The 15,270-nt window shown below is 45.6% G+C and overlaps 1 protein-coding gene across 8 annotated transcripts in view; it reads right to left on the bottom strand.

Moving 5' to 3' along the window:
* TMEM94 (transmembrane protein 94) overlaps positions 1-15,270 on the bottom strand; it is a 76,109-nt gene that overhangs the window by 11,740 nt on the left and 49,099 nt on the right. For 7 of the 8 annotated variants that reach the window (XM_081899546.1, XM_081899545.1, XM_081899548.1 and 4 more), the window contains 13 exons: positions 14,734-14,838; positions 13,541-13,705; positions 12,387-12,599; positions 11,137-11,452; positions 10,071-10,244; positions 8,702-8,804; positions 7,386-7,603; positions 5,553-5,734; positions 5,232-5,370; positions 4,380-4,495; positions 2,287-2,386; positions 2,071-2,179; positions 28-217 (listed from right to left, as the gene is read on the bottom strand). In XM_081899546.1, the coding sequence (XP_081755672.1) occupies positions 28-217; positions 2,071-2,179; positions 2,287-2,386; positions 4,380-4,495; positions 5,232-5,370; positions 5,553-5,734; positions 7,386-7,603; positions 8,702-8,804; positions 10,071-10,244; positions 11,137-11,452; positions 12,387-12,599; positions 13,541-13,705; positions 14,734-14,838 (2,130 nt within the window). The remainder of the gene's footprint in view (positions 1-27; positions 218-2,070; positions 2,180-2,286; positions 2,387-4,379; positions 4,496-5,231; positions 5,371-5,552; positions 5,735-7,385; positions 7,604-8,701; positions 8,805-10,070; positions 10,245-11,136; positions 11,453-12,386; positions 12,600-13,540; positions 13,706-14,733; positions 14,839-15,270) is intronic. The other variant, XM_081899542.1, reaches the window with a different exon arrangement.

Below are 15,270 nucleotides of genomic sequence, written 5' to 3'. Positions count from 1 at the left end.
TACCAGCTCTAAAGAAAGGGGGCTTACCTGTTCTATAAGTCTGATGAGCCCAATGGTTTCTTCCGGATAAATAGTCAGGGAGCACGATAGGCTGTTCAGCTGGCCAGACAGCTGGAGAGGCGTGAGCTCATCGGAGATACGGGTCATGTTAGTGCTGGTGGCGTACCCAAACGTCTCCCAAGAGCAGCGAGAGGGGTAAAGAGGATCCAGGGCTATGCTGCACAGACAATACTACACAGGTTAGAGGAAAACATAATGGGGAGTAATAAGCCAGGGGCACCCAGCCAAACACCTCGGGGTTACAAAACTGATCTAAAATATGGAGGTGTCCAACAATATTGATGCTTTTTAAAAAGTGAACTACTGGGCTACAGATTACTTTCGGACCATCCACAGTAAGGCCACCAGCTCTGCAGGGAAATGTCCCGAGACAGGAAATCAGAACAGATTGGACTGAATAAAGAACTCTGATCATAACAAAAGAACCGCTAGGAAAATAGGGGTCCACTCAGTCAGCAGTAAGGAGCATTGTAGCCTGATCCTTTTATTACTTTATCTGGTAAATGTATACCCCACCTTTCCAAAATTAATTTGAGGCAGCTTACAGATAATATATGGCACACGTCACATAATCAGCTAAAACCAAGAAAAAAATAGATCAGCATAAAAGCCATGGTAAATGAAACCTGCTTTTATAAAACTCTCTTGTTTAAAAAGCAACTTTGAGGATACCTGGCCCAGCATGTGAAACTTTGCACTTCACCAAGTACAGGAGGAAGAGCAAGATGGAACAGTGAGAGCCGAAGGAGCGGCAAGAGCATCTCTGAATGATAAGCCTTCTTTGATTTTGGGAGTGGAGGGTGAGCCTGGGCCAAGCATCCAGACTCCCTGCCACCAAAATAATGCCCACAAAATTATGCATCTCTATTTCTTCATTCATTTAAAACCCTTTGATTTTCAGAAGGTGCTTTTAACAGAACGAGCTGGATGGATGAATAAAGCAATAACAGCTTGAGGGCTCAAAATGGTCTCTTTTGCCTTTATCTAAACTGATTGCAGCACCTGCTCTGACCTGCTTTCCTCTCTGCTTCTCTCCCATTCCTGCTTTGCCAGAAGAGCAGAAGATTTTATACATTTGAGGACGGGGTGAGGAAACTGGCCTTCCAGATAGTTGGGGTCCCAACTCCAGACAGTGGGGCCAGTAGTCAAGGAGAGTGGGACTGTAATCCCCATTCCTTTTTAGGAGACCAAGAGCCACCAGTACGGAGGAAGGTTCTCATATGCCACATGAGAGATTCGAACGATGGCACCAAGTCCAACACTGAGCCATGTGTTTTGCAAAATGGTAGTAGGCAGAACATCCTTTCTAGCAACTCTGTGGCAAAGGTTGCCGTTGGAACAGATGTTCCTTATGCAACTATTTCAGACAACACCAGGCTCAATGTGGGATTTGTTCTAAGCAGTTTTGCAAAAGCCCTGATGTGGCATAAAAGGTATTTCCTCCACATTGGTCTGCTAAAGGTACTGCAGGGAGGTATCAGATAGCAGTAGTTTTCTACCCAGGGCAAAGGAAAGAAAAAGAGGAGTGCTTTTCAGGTCTCCCTGGGACTCTGTATGGGGATGCAACGGAACAAAACAAAGAAAGTCAACACAGAAATGGAATCAGGATGAAGGAGTGGTATGAATTAGGACAGACTGGGCTTCTCAAAACCAGAACCCCAGAGTCTAGGTGCATCTTACTCATGGGTAGGCAAACTAAGACCCAGGGGCTGGATCCAGCCCAATCACCTTCTAAATCTGGCCCGTGGATGGTCTGGGAATCAGCGTGTTTTTACATGAGTAGAATGTGTCCTTTTATTTAAAATGCATCTCTGGGTTATTTGTGGGGTCTGCCTGGTGTTTTTCATGAGTAGAATGTGCACTTTTACTTAAAATGCATCTCTGGGTTATTTGTGGGGCATAGGAATTCATTCATTATTATTTTTTCAAAATATAGTCTGCCCCCCCCCAAGGTCTGAGGGACAATGGACTGGTCCCCTGCTGAAAAAGTTTGCTGACCCCTGATCTTACCTGATGTCGCTCTGAAGGAAAAGGCAGTTGTTGCGCAAGTTGGCAGAGCTGCCGAGGCAGCAAGTGACCTCCCCGTATTCCTGCATGATCTTAATCATCTCACACATGGCTGCAAGAGAACCAGGAAAGGGGTTAAGTGTGTTGACACCCTCTTAGTTTCCACCCGGATCTCCCCATCTCAGCGACAAAGAATCCACTAGCCTGAGCTCCACTTACTTTCTGGGGTGCAATCTGTAAACAGAGGAACAAGCAAAGGCACGTTGTCAATATTCTGCAGGTGGGGCCTCACCTGGTGGATTCCACGTGGCAGTTTGGCCTGGAGTGAAAGAAGCGGCAATTAAACAAGCCAAGGAGACGGTTGACGAGGGTGAAGGCTAACAACAAGCTCAGGATGAATCAGATTCCCCGCAGCTGGAGTGATAAAGCAGAGCAATGAGATTGCTCTAACCCCTGTTCATTGCCGGATAAATTGGGCTATGTTAGGAGGAAGTGCAAACGGACATTTGCCAGAAAGATTTTCATTGCCATCAACCACTGACTTGCTCTTAATCTGCCCAGACAAGCTACACTCTGCCCTTCCCAGATGTTACACAGCCAGTAGCATAACTACACACAAGTCTCACTTTACGAACACAACGCGTTCCCAGGAAATCACCCATTTCTCCATGGTTTCCCCCTGAAATGGCTGCAGCCAATCAGCAAAAGAGAGACAAAATGGCAGCCACCAACCAGCAAAGCACAAAAAAGGAAGGAAGCCAGCTCTTTGGATAAGCGAATCTGTGAAGCGTATAGCGAGGCTTGGGTGGGTAAGTGAAATTTCAAATAGTGAATGTGCAGACTGTGGGAGAGCAAAGACAGATTAAGAGCACAATTCTTCTTTTAAAAATCTGTTAGTTACCACCAAATATTACAGTGTATAATACAAATTACAACAGATTAAGAACTTCTCTGCTCACACAGATCAGAAAGAGAAAGGTTTCTCCTTGTGTAAATTACATAGACTAGCCATCCCTTATAGAAAGTAATCTTCAGAGTGCAAAGTCTGCAGCCCTAAACATGATTTATGAGGGGAAATGAAGGCAGCCAATAATTTATGGGTAAATGTATAAATGACTGGGCAGAAAAAAGTTACTGTGGGTCACTCAACACTAAATACTTATTGAAGGCCTCTAGTTTAGGATGACACACCACCAGAAAGAGAGAAAGAGAGATTTGCAAACTAGGTGGATGAGAAGTTCAAATCCCACTGAGAATTGAAGCATATTAAATGTAACCCTTTCCATGAGCATTCCTAAGATGAATGAAAGAGATCAGTTTGAAGTAAAGAAACTAGACACTTCAAAGTAGCATCCTGGCCTTCACAGATGATAGTATTACTTCTCTCTCCAATAATCCACCCCACCTCTATTCTTCTGGCATGTCAGTTCATGGTACTTAAACTATCATTTTCCCTTCTTCTGAAGCATCAGCAATGGATCCAAAAGCCCATTTTATCTCCTAATCAATAACTTTTCTCCTACAAAGTTTAAGTTGCATTATCTTTCATTTCGCTTTAAGGAAGATGGCAGCAATTTAGGGGGGGGGGATACTTTGAAAGCAAGCATTGTTTTCAATGTTGTGGTATTTCCCTCAGTGTTGTATCCCCCCCCCCATTGTTTTGTGATCTGCTAAAGAATAACATGTGCCAGCACATCACAGACCATGTCAATTTTGAAACACTCCCCACAGTGTGTGACCTCAACTCGCTTGCTCAAGTTCAGTGTACCCCTATAAATTCACTAGCTTAACTTGTCCTGCTTGCATTCTTTCAGCAGTGGGCCGTGCTGCAGGGCAGAATCCCAGAGCCACCCTCTCAACACTAGCAGCACCTCAGCTTACCTGAGACAGGGCTAGGGCAGCAGGAAAGGTGAGATTGTGTGGATGCACTGGCAGGGCTCCCACTAATGCACCCACCCTAACTCCAACCTCACCTTTGCCCTCCTCCCCAGCCCTCTCCTGGTAAGCTGCAAGGATGCCCTCACCACAGCAGCTACCTCTGCATCCTTAAACAGTTGCTGCCTCCTGTTATATAGGCTTAATCAATTAAGGATTATTTAAGGAAGCAGACTGTTAGGGTGCAATCCTATACACACTCATCTGAAAGTAAGTGACTTAAATGGAACAGACTTCTGAGTAGACATGGATATGATTAAGCTGTAAACGGCCTCTCAAGAGGTTTAGAGAAGCAACAACGGCCATCAAGTTCATTGCTGGGAGATACAGTCAAACGCTTTGGGTTCCTAAGTAAGGTATCCTGCTGTCAGTCTCACCCTATTGCAATCCTCCAGGAAGCTGGGGATGTCACTGTCGGTTGGCTGAAAGCTAATGAGGTCGGAGTGTCCTTCCTCCTCCATCAGCAGAAGCCCCTCTGCATCTTCTCGGGAAACTGGCAAGGACAGAGAAAGAAAGCAGTGTTACGGCTTGGAAGGCTCACACCAAAACGCCGACACAAGGCACACCCCCGCCCCTCATGTGACAGCTTTGTGACAGCCTGGAAAAGCAAGCTTGGATTTTCTGGGTTCTCCTAAAATAAGAGGTGTTTTGAAAATGACTCATCTAACCAGAGCTGGCAGTATCAGTTCAGAACTTTGCTGAGTTTTAAAGCGCCTGCCTCCTTCCTCCTGTGCCGGAAAAGACCACAAAAAGAATGTACTACGTGGAAAGGCTGAAAATCAGGACAACCATATCCCAGCGGTGACAAAAAACTAAACAGATGTGATGGGCTGCAGCAAAAACCTCAGGTATCAAATTGGACAGAAGGGGCACAGCTTCTGCACATAACTAGGCTTGTCTTAACATTTCCAAGAAAGGTACCTCTGCCTTTGAGAACAACATAGAATTCAACAGGCAAAGCTTTCCCCACCCAGATGGGGAGAATTTCACCAGTTGAATGCCTATACTGTATATGACATTATTTGTAAAACCTTGGTGCCCCTGGCTTTAAGGCTTTGAGAACTGGGACTGTCCCATAGAACAGCTATTCTAAAGTTTGGCCTGGCTTTAGTAATAGTGCCTGTCTTGCTGACTGTAAATCTCATGGGTTTGGTTCAATCGTCAGATGGATTTGCTTTGAACAGACACTTGCACTGCAGCCACCATTCCCCTTAGGGCTATTTGCTCACCCTGCTGTAGATCATCACGCAAGGAGCCTGCATGGCTGGGGCTGGAAGGAGGGATTTCGGAACCAGGCACATCTCCATTGGGTGTCAGGGATATGTGGCAATTCCAGCCGGTCTCCAGGCCCATCTTCTCAGCAAACACCTGTGGAGGAAAGGCACTATGGTTGCAGCATAGCCAAAGTGGGAGAAACATAGATATATATAAAAACCCAGGAATAATCTTGCAATCTGAACCAGCCCTAGGATGAGTGGGGCGGCTGTGCCTTTGACATGGCCGCTGCAGGAACACTGAGAAGTGGTAGAGTAAGCCAAGGGAAATCCTACCTTGCTCTTGAGCTCATCTTCCAGGGAGAAGTAGACAAAACGAATGCAGGCATTGACAAGTCCCTCAATGAGGCGGACGACATCTGATCGGGCCTGATACTGGGACGAGACCATTCCCATGAAGATCTGGCCGCTCAGAGCCTGGATGCAGTCCTCCTTCTCCATCGCTTCCCCAATCCCTTCTTTGGGCATGTGGAAGCAGGGGGAGAGAAAACAAAAAGGAGGAGGTTTGTTACCTATAGCACAGCACTAAAAGCTAGTAACAGAACGCACACAGGAATGTCACAATGTTCTTAATTCCCATTTTTATGCCATTTGGTGAAAGATAGAGGTAGGATTGGGAAGGCTAACTATCACCTCTTCTCAACAAGCACCAATATTAAGTGAGAATAAGCAAGTCAAGGCTGGATGATTCGGCCCGTGGTCTGTCCATGGACAGGCGGGGCATCTGAAATCATCCTTACTGATCTGCTCAAGGACACTCAGAGGAGCTTGCCTGGCTGAAACTAATAAGCAGCAAGAAAAGAAGGCAATCCGAAGAAGCTGGATCAAATGAGCCCTCTTTTCTGATGACAAGGCAGCCTACCCGAATATAATGTGTCAAAATTTAGACAAGCAGGATTCTTCCGCAATTGGCAGGTCAGATGGGGACAAGGTTGAGACCTTGAATAATGAGGAAAGAGAGAATTCCTGATGTGATGTGGAGATCAAGGCCAATGAGGTCTTTATGCAGTCGTGGAGCTTTCCATACTAGGATCACCGTTAAAACATAGAAAACGTAATCTTTCAAACAGTTAACCTCCAAAAGAAAATTTCCAAAAAGACTGGATTAATAATAGTCAACACTATTAAGATTCGCCCTTTTTCGTTTGCTTGCTCAAAAGTAAATTATTTAGAGGAGGTTCTCCATTTACAAGATATTTTTCTCTTCATTTTCTTGATCGTCACATGGAAGGCACTGTGACGGAACAAGGGTCTCACCAGATTTACTTTCCATGTCACATCATTGTGCAAAACACATTTGAATTGTTTGATTCAAAGCATCTACACCCAACAACTGGGTTTTTAAATCCTATGGGTTATGTCTAAGGGAGCTGGGCATGTTTAGCCTGGAGAAGAGGAAGTTAAGGGGTGATAGCCATGTTCAAATATATAAAGGGATGTCACATAGAGGAGGTTGTTTTCTGCTGCTCCAGAGAAACGGACATGGAGCAATGGATCCAAACTACAAGAAAGAAGATTCCACCTAAACATTAGGAAGAACTTCCTGACATTAAGAGCTGTTCGACAGTGGAATTTGCTGCCAAGGAGTGTGGTGGAGTCTCCTTCTTTGGAGGTCTTTAAGCAGAGGCTTGACAACCATATGTCAGGAGTGCTCTGATGGTGTTTCCTGCTTGGCAGGGGGTTGGACCTGATGGCCTTTGTGGTCTCTTCCAACTCTATGATTCTATGATTCTATGCCCAGAGCTGCTGTGCCACATGCACAGCAGATGCCTACTTATGCAATGGAACTTCCCCTTCCCCTGCAGCCCACGTTGCATCCTCAAATGTGCTCCAGAGGGTTGGGGGACACTCAAGAGCAGATCAGGGAAGTGGAGAGGAAGGGGGAAATCCCACTGCAAGAGTGGAACTCATCTCACACGGAGTTGGATACAGCCCTCAAACTTCTCTCCTAAGGTCATTTTTCTGTAACCTTGTGGTATCCCAGGTGTCCATCTTGGAGTCACTTAAAGAGTGTCCTGAGATAAAATAAACCAGCAACAAACCAAAGCTGGCGGAGCACCGCCCCAGATGCATGCATGGAAGGATCTGCAACGGAGGCAAGGCACCTACCATCGGAGCTCCAGCTGTTCCTCCGGCTGTTCTGCTTGATGGGCGTCGTCCCAGGGAGGTCACAGGACGTGAAGATGGCACTCTGCCCAGGGACCTGCACTAGCTCTATGCACTTCCCATTGAGCTGGGAGGACAAGGCGCAGTGCATGGGCTTGTAAGAGAAGGCGGAGCAATAGCCCGAAAGACAGGCACGCTGGTAGAAATCCAACACTTTCTTCCTGAGAGCAGAGAGAGAGAATGACAAAGGCCACCAGAGATACGTTACGCACAAAATAGTCTCAACGTCTGCACGCAACACATGCCTGGCTAGTAAAACTACTGCCCAGACTCATGCTTTTCAGGGGCAGAATCTATTGGAGCTGAGAGGAGGCAAGGAAGCGGCTTCTGTTCATTCCTTATCGAGTATTTTGAAGCATCTTTCCTTTGAAACTAATGGTTCACAGCCCTTGTGCATCAACCCCTTCCACATTTCTCATGGGTCAGCACTTGTTTCCCCACGGCCAATATTCAAAATTCATTCACATCTGTGACAGTTGCGTGTGTACACTCGCAATGCACACTCCTGCATAGATATACATTCTATATGTGTATATATGTATGTGTGTATATATACACATATAAATCTTCACAGACACTTAGTTGTTCCTGTACCTGATATTGATTATGTAACCTTGCATTTAGTCTTTTGGCTAAACTTTGTAAGTTCTTTACAACACCTGAATGGTTTGCACTTCTGTCTCTTTCCTTGTTTAAAATAAATTGTAAAATGATGTACATGCACACACACATACACACACACACAATCTGCACTGATGTGCGTTCTATGTGTGATGTAAGTGTGTGTGTGTGTGTACATAATCACAAAGCATTTTAAATTGTTCCAGAAATTGGTGGGGAAAGAACCTTGGTTTACTTGCTCTGGCCACTACATAGCTCATCCCAAAGCACACCTGTATTGCAGCAGCACTTGTCATGCTCTTGCAGGCTTCTTTGGGCTTAACAAGGGGGAGCATGAAGCATTACAAAAATCTGAAAAACCCACTTGATGCAAACTGATAGAGGCACCAAGAGTGCAAGTGCGTATCAGGGCCAATGACAGCTCTACAATGCTCCGTGATTTCTGAAAAGGCATCATCTGTGGACTGCCTAAACCTTCCTCTGCAGGAAGATCTCTGCAAGCAGAGCCCCATAACTATGACTTGCACACAGCCATAAGCAACCTTTGGAGAAAGCAAACATCGCAGGCGACCCAAACATAAATCTCGCCAGCAGTTTGTTTTTTGAAGCTGGTGACTTGTGCAGATAAGGTTGCCTACCTGTCAGAGCCAGACAGCGGATAAATATCCGAACCGTCCCAGAAGTCTGTGCAGGCCTCCAGGATGACGTCAGCAGTCCCATGGGAAAGCATCTGCTCGGTGCCTGAGAGAGAAAAACGTGGACCTGTGTCTCAACTCTAAAAATTGCTTGCTGACAGGCTGGTTTATTGTGAAGATTTCTAACACTCTACATCGCCCACAGGCTCCCTGGGTACATTTGATAATGTGACAAATGGTGATTAAACACATTTTAAGTAGGCGCTAGAAGAAACTTTTCTGTCTATCATAAAATCTACCGCTAAAGCAGAAGATCAACTGCCAGGAGCCAGGAGAGGAGCGAAAGCCATTTGCTAAGTGTTATACAAGTACTAGCAACATGCCCATCAATGTGACAAGTGGCCAGGATGGGGTGGGAGGAAAGACGGAAGATGCTGCAAGTCTATTGCTGGAAGTGCAATTATTCTGTGTTATCTGGGGCACCTTTTGGATCAGGAAGAAGACTTCTCCCCCATTTAGCGTCAGGTACACAAAACCCAGACGGTGTCTCTGAGAAAAGTTTGCTGCCTGCCCCTCTTTCCCAGCAGAGCTGCCTCTTCTCAACATTGTGCCCCACTGACAACTCTCAGGCGCTCTTTAGGTGAAAGACCCAAGCGAATCTCTCTTCTCTTTAAATATATATTCCTATGCCTCTCTGAAGGAAAAAGGCTAGCAATAGCTTCCTAGTGTTCAGCCGTTGTCCTGGAGAGCCTGCTCTGTTTGCCTGCCTGAGGGAGACGCACCATCTCTTGGTCACGCTGGAGTGTGACCTAAACAAACTTGGCTTTTAAGTCTGTTATTATTCACTGTAAGTCTTCCGGGGCTTTACATATTGAAAATAAATGGTAATAAAATTTCAGCTTCTTCATTCTTCACCGAGTCTGGAAACTTCCAAGACAAGTATGGAACATACATAAGCCTTTGAACTAAACAGGAAGGAACACAGGGAACAAGCCATGGTGACCTGACTGACAATATAGTTTAATATCCTGGTTCTAGGCAGCAACTAAAACAACCCCCCAAATTTCAACTTAAGGCCTCAGTTGAAACTAACACCCACCAGCTACTGAGAAATAGCTCCTCACCTAGGAGCCTTTACTGGAGAGAATTGGTAACTTCCCTGTAGAAGCATGGAAATGGCCTTTCCTCCTGTTCTGGCTTATATTTTAGGACCACATTCCCAAGTCTTTTGCTATTCCCTTAAGAATACATACAAAGGGCCCTGAATAGATTGGCTAGGCCGCCAGCCAAATTGCAGTCCCAGAGGTGGTATGTTAATGGTCATCCTTCTGATCACATGTTAGTCAAAATCCCGCCAAGTTAGTATCCTTACTGGTAGTAGTGTCTTTGACAAAAAGGCTGATCATGTGGCTCAAAGGTGGTCTCCTTTTGGTGATGAAGGAGAGTTTCCCAAGCATCGTCTCCTTCACCATCTCATCTGATGGCAGCCGGTAAAGGGCCAAGTAGTTCTCCTGCTTGAAAAGCTCTTTGGCACCAGGTGTAAAGCCTGGGGGAGGGGGAAAAAAGTAATATGGGAGGCGAACTCTTGGACAACAGGAATCCCAAGGAATATGGCGCTGCTCTCCAAGTTCATCTGCCACTCTCCTCTGCCTATGATCATTGCCTAAAGGACTGCCTTGCCTCATATAACCACCTAGCAGAATTGACTCATGCGTATACACGCAGTGCCAGGAAATAAATAAAACAATTCAAACACGGAAATAGCAGGAGAGAGCTGGAGAGTCCTCGTGGCTCACAAGGAGACCCTCCCCCAGAGCCCAAAGAGGACGTCAGTGAGGGCAGATGAGGCCCCAAAGAGTCAGGGGCTTTGTTTACGCTACTGCTCCTCCCCGCCTAACAGGTGAATGTGTGGGGTAGCGCAACAGCCGCTTTCCCGCATGACTTCCAGCCTCCTCCCGGCCCCAGAGCTTCAATTCCAGCTGAGGATTTTTAATAATAATAATAATAAAATATAATAATAATAATAATAATAATAATAATAATAATAATAATAATTTATTATTATTTATACCCCGCCCATCTGGCTGAGTTTCCCCAGCCACTCTGGGCGGCTTCCAATCGAGTGTTAAAAACAATACAGCATTAAATATTAAAAACTTCCCTAAACAGGGACTAACTTCAAGCACTGATTCAAGATTATCAGTTACCTCTTCTTTTTCCCCTCGGATGCATATTTATGGCATGGGTTAGAGAGAGAACAGCCAAGAGGGCATTTAAAGAGTGTTTGAAGGGTGCTTCCCATTTTACATGATTTCACTTGTGTGCGCAGGGGCCCAGAATGTAACCCACACATACGTTGAGAGTCCCCTGCGCTAACACACAGCAAAGTTACAGTGGCACCCCCCACCAGCTGACCTCTCCGCCTCTGCCCTCCTCACCTATGAGCCTAGCCAGCTCACAGAGTCCCCACGGAATATGGACAGGCAACACGGCATTGTGCGTCTCCTGCAAGGCGATGTTGCAGAGGTGGTCGGAGAATCGGCACAGGCGCTCCGTCACGCTGGCATTGCACAAGTTAAGCAGCACGTTCAAGCCCAGGGGCTTCAGGGAGGTCAAGTGCATCTGCCAGTTGGAGTCGTCAAACTGGATGCAGGAGGGGTTCTGCTGGTCTTGGGAGAGGCTCAGCATCTCCAAGTGGTAATCGCACACAAAGTCTTCCGCCTCGCATGCCAGGCCCTCGCTGTCAGCCTCAACCTGGCTCAACATTCAAGAAACGCAAAGTCAAAAGTTAAGGTGCCAGCATTCGTTCCCCTTTCAGAGGGGGAGAAAAATTCAGAAATGGTTAGTGCACAACTTGCAGGCTACCTCAGTGGTGGGGAAGCTTTGACCCTGCAGATGCTCTTTGACTATAAAACCCATCAGACCCAGCCAGCAAGGTCAAAGGTCAGGGATGATGGGAGTTGTGATTCAAGAATGTCAGGGGACCCAAAGCTGAGAAAGACTGGGTTAGAGCTTGTGGATGGGAAGTCAATGACTTAACACAGAAGTTGCCTAAACCCACTGAAATCAATAGGCTTGAGTGACTCAGGCACTACTGGATTGGCACCAGAAACTTTTAACTTGCTCTAACATTGCATAACAATGACCAGCAAAGCCACTCAACGAGAAACTTGCACATGAAATGAGTCCTGCTTCTCTAACCTATTGGTTCTGCCATCCTCTGTTGTGTATTCTCCTAAAGCAGGAGTGGAGGACTTGTGGACCTGTAAATGTTGCTAGATGTCAACTTCTATCATCCTTGACATCTGCAGAGCTTTGGTTTCCTACCTAGGAACTACACACAGCCCTCAGAGCTCTTTAATTTAATTGGCAGAATAAGTAGCATCCTGAAAAACCTTCGGTCTCTCTACAGACGGACATATAGGCACAAGGCCTTAAATCATAAACCTAGCTAGGTAGCCACATGCAAATCAGTCCGTGGTGCTTTGGGACAGCAGGCACTTAGAGTTTCCCCTAAGACACACTTATTCCTTTTGCCCTAAGAAGAGTAGTTCTCAAATGCTCTTTCTTCCTCTTTCACGTTCACAACTCTTACCCTACCGATGACTCCTTAGCAGACTAGGACGCCACCTTTTTCCTAACTGGACAAGACAACCTCCTGACCTCTGCAGCCTTTGGCATTGCTTACCTGCATGGGCTCCTCCTCCCCGCCCTCGATGTCCTTACTGAAGCTCACATTGGATCCCGAAGGGTGTTTGCTGCGGCCGGTTGGCTTCTTGTGAGTATGAGCCTCAGAAGACTTTGGGGTGTTGCCGGTAGACCACTCCGCTCTGTCTTGCTCATTGGTGATGTGAACGATGTCTGACAAAGGCCCCGAGAGCAGAGCGTCCCTTTCGTGGGGCTGTAATACAGCATAAGAAGAGTTAAGCAGAGAAACATCTGTGAGTCAAACAGGAAGAGGAAAAATGCATTTCTTAGCGACTTCAGGACCCCAGAAGACTTGGTTTATCCTTCCAGGTGAAGGGGGAAGTTGGACCCGGTTTTAAGACAGAAACTGCCTTGGTCACTAAAGTGGACAACTTGTGGCAGATGATGGAGGGACGAGTGAACTTTTTGATTCTCCAGATTCCCAATATTAATTCCAATTTATTCATTTGTTGCTCACTGTTTTAATCATTCTGACTGAAATGAAGGGGGGGTATATGTGTGAATTATGTATTATTGTTATTATTATTGTTTTGTTGGTTGGTTCACCATGGTATTGCTGCTTTTTTACTGTTCAATTTTGTCTTTTTTTGTTGTTGTTGCTTCCCTTCCCCCCCAAGAGCCACTACTGAGTTGATTATGTAAGATAAAGCAAGTCCCAAATTTTCAAACTAAATAAATAGTGGTGGCAAATAATTTATTTGTTTATTTATTTACATGCCACTTTTCAAAACTAAAATTTACAAAGCGCTTTGCAGTAACAGTATAAAAACCAATAGCATCCAATAAAACAATAGAAAGTCATCTAAAATTAGAAAGCAAACCAGAAGCAGTTTATCAAAGGATAGACAAAGCAGACCAGGTTTTTTTTATTAACTGAAAATCCCAGCTAAGAATGAGGCTGAGTACACCCTCCTGGGGAACAAGCTTCATTCCAAATTGTTGGGCAACTGTGAAGAAGGGCCCTGCTCTGAGGAGATGGCAGTAATGCACTGCTAGAGGGTGACAGCCTAAAAGGGGTCTCTCTGGCAGATGTTAAGACACAAGAGGGTTGAGGGGTCTTATAGAAACTGGGGAGAAAAGAAGGCAGAATTTCTTGACAAACCAGACTCTGTGGTCCAAAAAGCTGTCTCTCACCTCTTCGTCCAATTCTGGGTGGCAGAAGGAGCGTGTGGAGAGTTCATCTGTCAGGTCTTCATGGCTGCTATGAGGAGGTTCCACTTTACCACTGAAGAACAAAACCGTCTCTGGACTGGGATTAGGCCAGGACAGAATTCCTTGCTTATCCACACAGCAAAGCACCTAAAAACAGGCCCAAGACATCCCACAACACCCCAGGGACACACAAAAAACTATTGGCAAGACTGTGCATGAATCACTGAGGCAGATAAATATCAGCCATATCACCTCAGCCTTCAAGCACAATGGATAGCAGAAGGAAAGGCCCTTTCTGAGTAGCCTTCCATCCCTGGAGACTTCCCTTAATGCTACCAAATACAGCACTGCCCTCCTCAACATCTCTGTCAGTTTAATGTGCAGGTGCTACCACAAGATAATTTAAAGATAGGGTGGCCCAGTGGCAAGCAGCCTCCCCAGTTTAGTGATAAGCCATCTAAGGCCAAGAAACATTATAGCTGAAGAAAGCAAAATGTGACCTTTGTCAGTGTCCTTTGTGACTCACTACCGCAGGTTTCCCAGGCTGCTCCACATAGGACAATCTCCTGAAAACTATCTATGCTATGTGCAGGAATGAGGAATGCTACCAAAAAAAAGAAAGAGAGAGGGCAGAAGGCACAACTCTAGAATGAGTACTTGGAGTGTAAATGCTTCCAAGGCACAAAACAGTAAGTTCAGATTTATATGTGATTAATCTAAAAAGGAAGTGCTTGGGTCTATCACATTTTTCCCTGACCAGCAGATACTTGCTTGAAGCAAGAAACAGCTAGCTAGCCCATCCAGGTCATAAGAGCTTGCCCATGGTTACTGCAGAAATCTGACCTCCTGTGTTTCAGACACTAGGGTCAAGCTGAATGTATTATCTAAGTCACTAACTCAGAAATATCCAGCTAACAATGCAGACGCCCTCATGAGATTTAGAAGAATCTTTTGGAAGCTGCCATGATATGGAGTCAGGCAATTGGCCTATCTAGCTTAATGTTCTCCAGGATGTCAGACAAGAGGACATCTGCAGCCCGACTTGGAAAAGCATATGCTCTACCACTGAGCTATAGCCCTTGCCCTGTAAAAGAAACAGGAAACCCAAGGACCCAGCAGGCAGACCCTGCAACTAGGATGCTCACTGTCAGATCGCTCCTTGCAAGCATACTTACTGTGACAGATCCCAGGCTGTGAAGCAAACTAGAGGTGAAGGTGAGGGTTGGAGACCTGCCCTTCAGAACATGCAGGAAGTGGCTCCAGATACACCGCATCATTTCCTGCCAAAAAAAAAGGGGGGGGAATTGGACATGAATGGATACACAAAGTGAAGGAAAAGAGGCAAGGAGTTTCAGTTCATTGTGAAATGAGATCCATTTCCAGAAAAGTACAGGAAAGTGCGCTGCTTCACATTTCTGAAGGTAGGAAGGTACAGCCTGATGTACATAAACAAGAGATCTAGTGCTTGAAGAAACTCGATGAGATGATCAATACACAGGTTGTACAAAATGCTTGTAGCATGGGATTTCATTTATAAGGTTCACTCAATGGATTTGATGCCGCATTGTGGTTTTATTGTTCAGTCCCGTATTCTGGGATGCTCAGAGAACACTACTAAGGAGCAAAGACACAATCTCATATTGGAGGCAAACTGGTGGAAAAGCAGGCTATAATTAATTTATTTCCAATATTTCATACTACTTAACCCAATT

This window comes from Podarcis melisellensis (assembly GCF_964234715.1).
Source record: "Podarcis melisellensis genome assembly, chromosome: 2".
Lineage (NCBI taxonomy): Eukaryota > Metazoa > Chordata > Lepidosauria > Squamata > Lacertidae > Podarcis > Podarcis melisellensis.
Note: the sequence above shows the minus strand (reverse complement) of the source record. Positions and strands in the feature narration are given on the sequence as shown.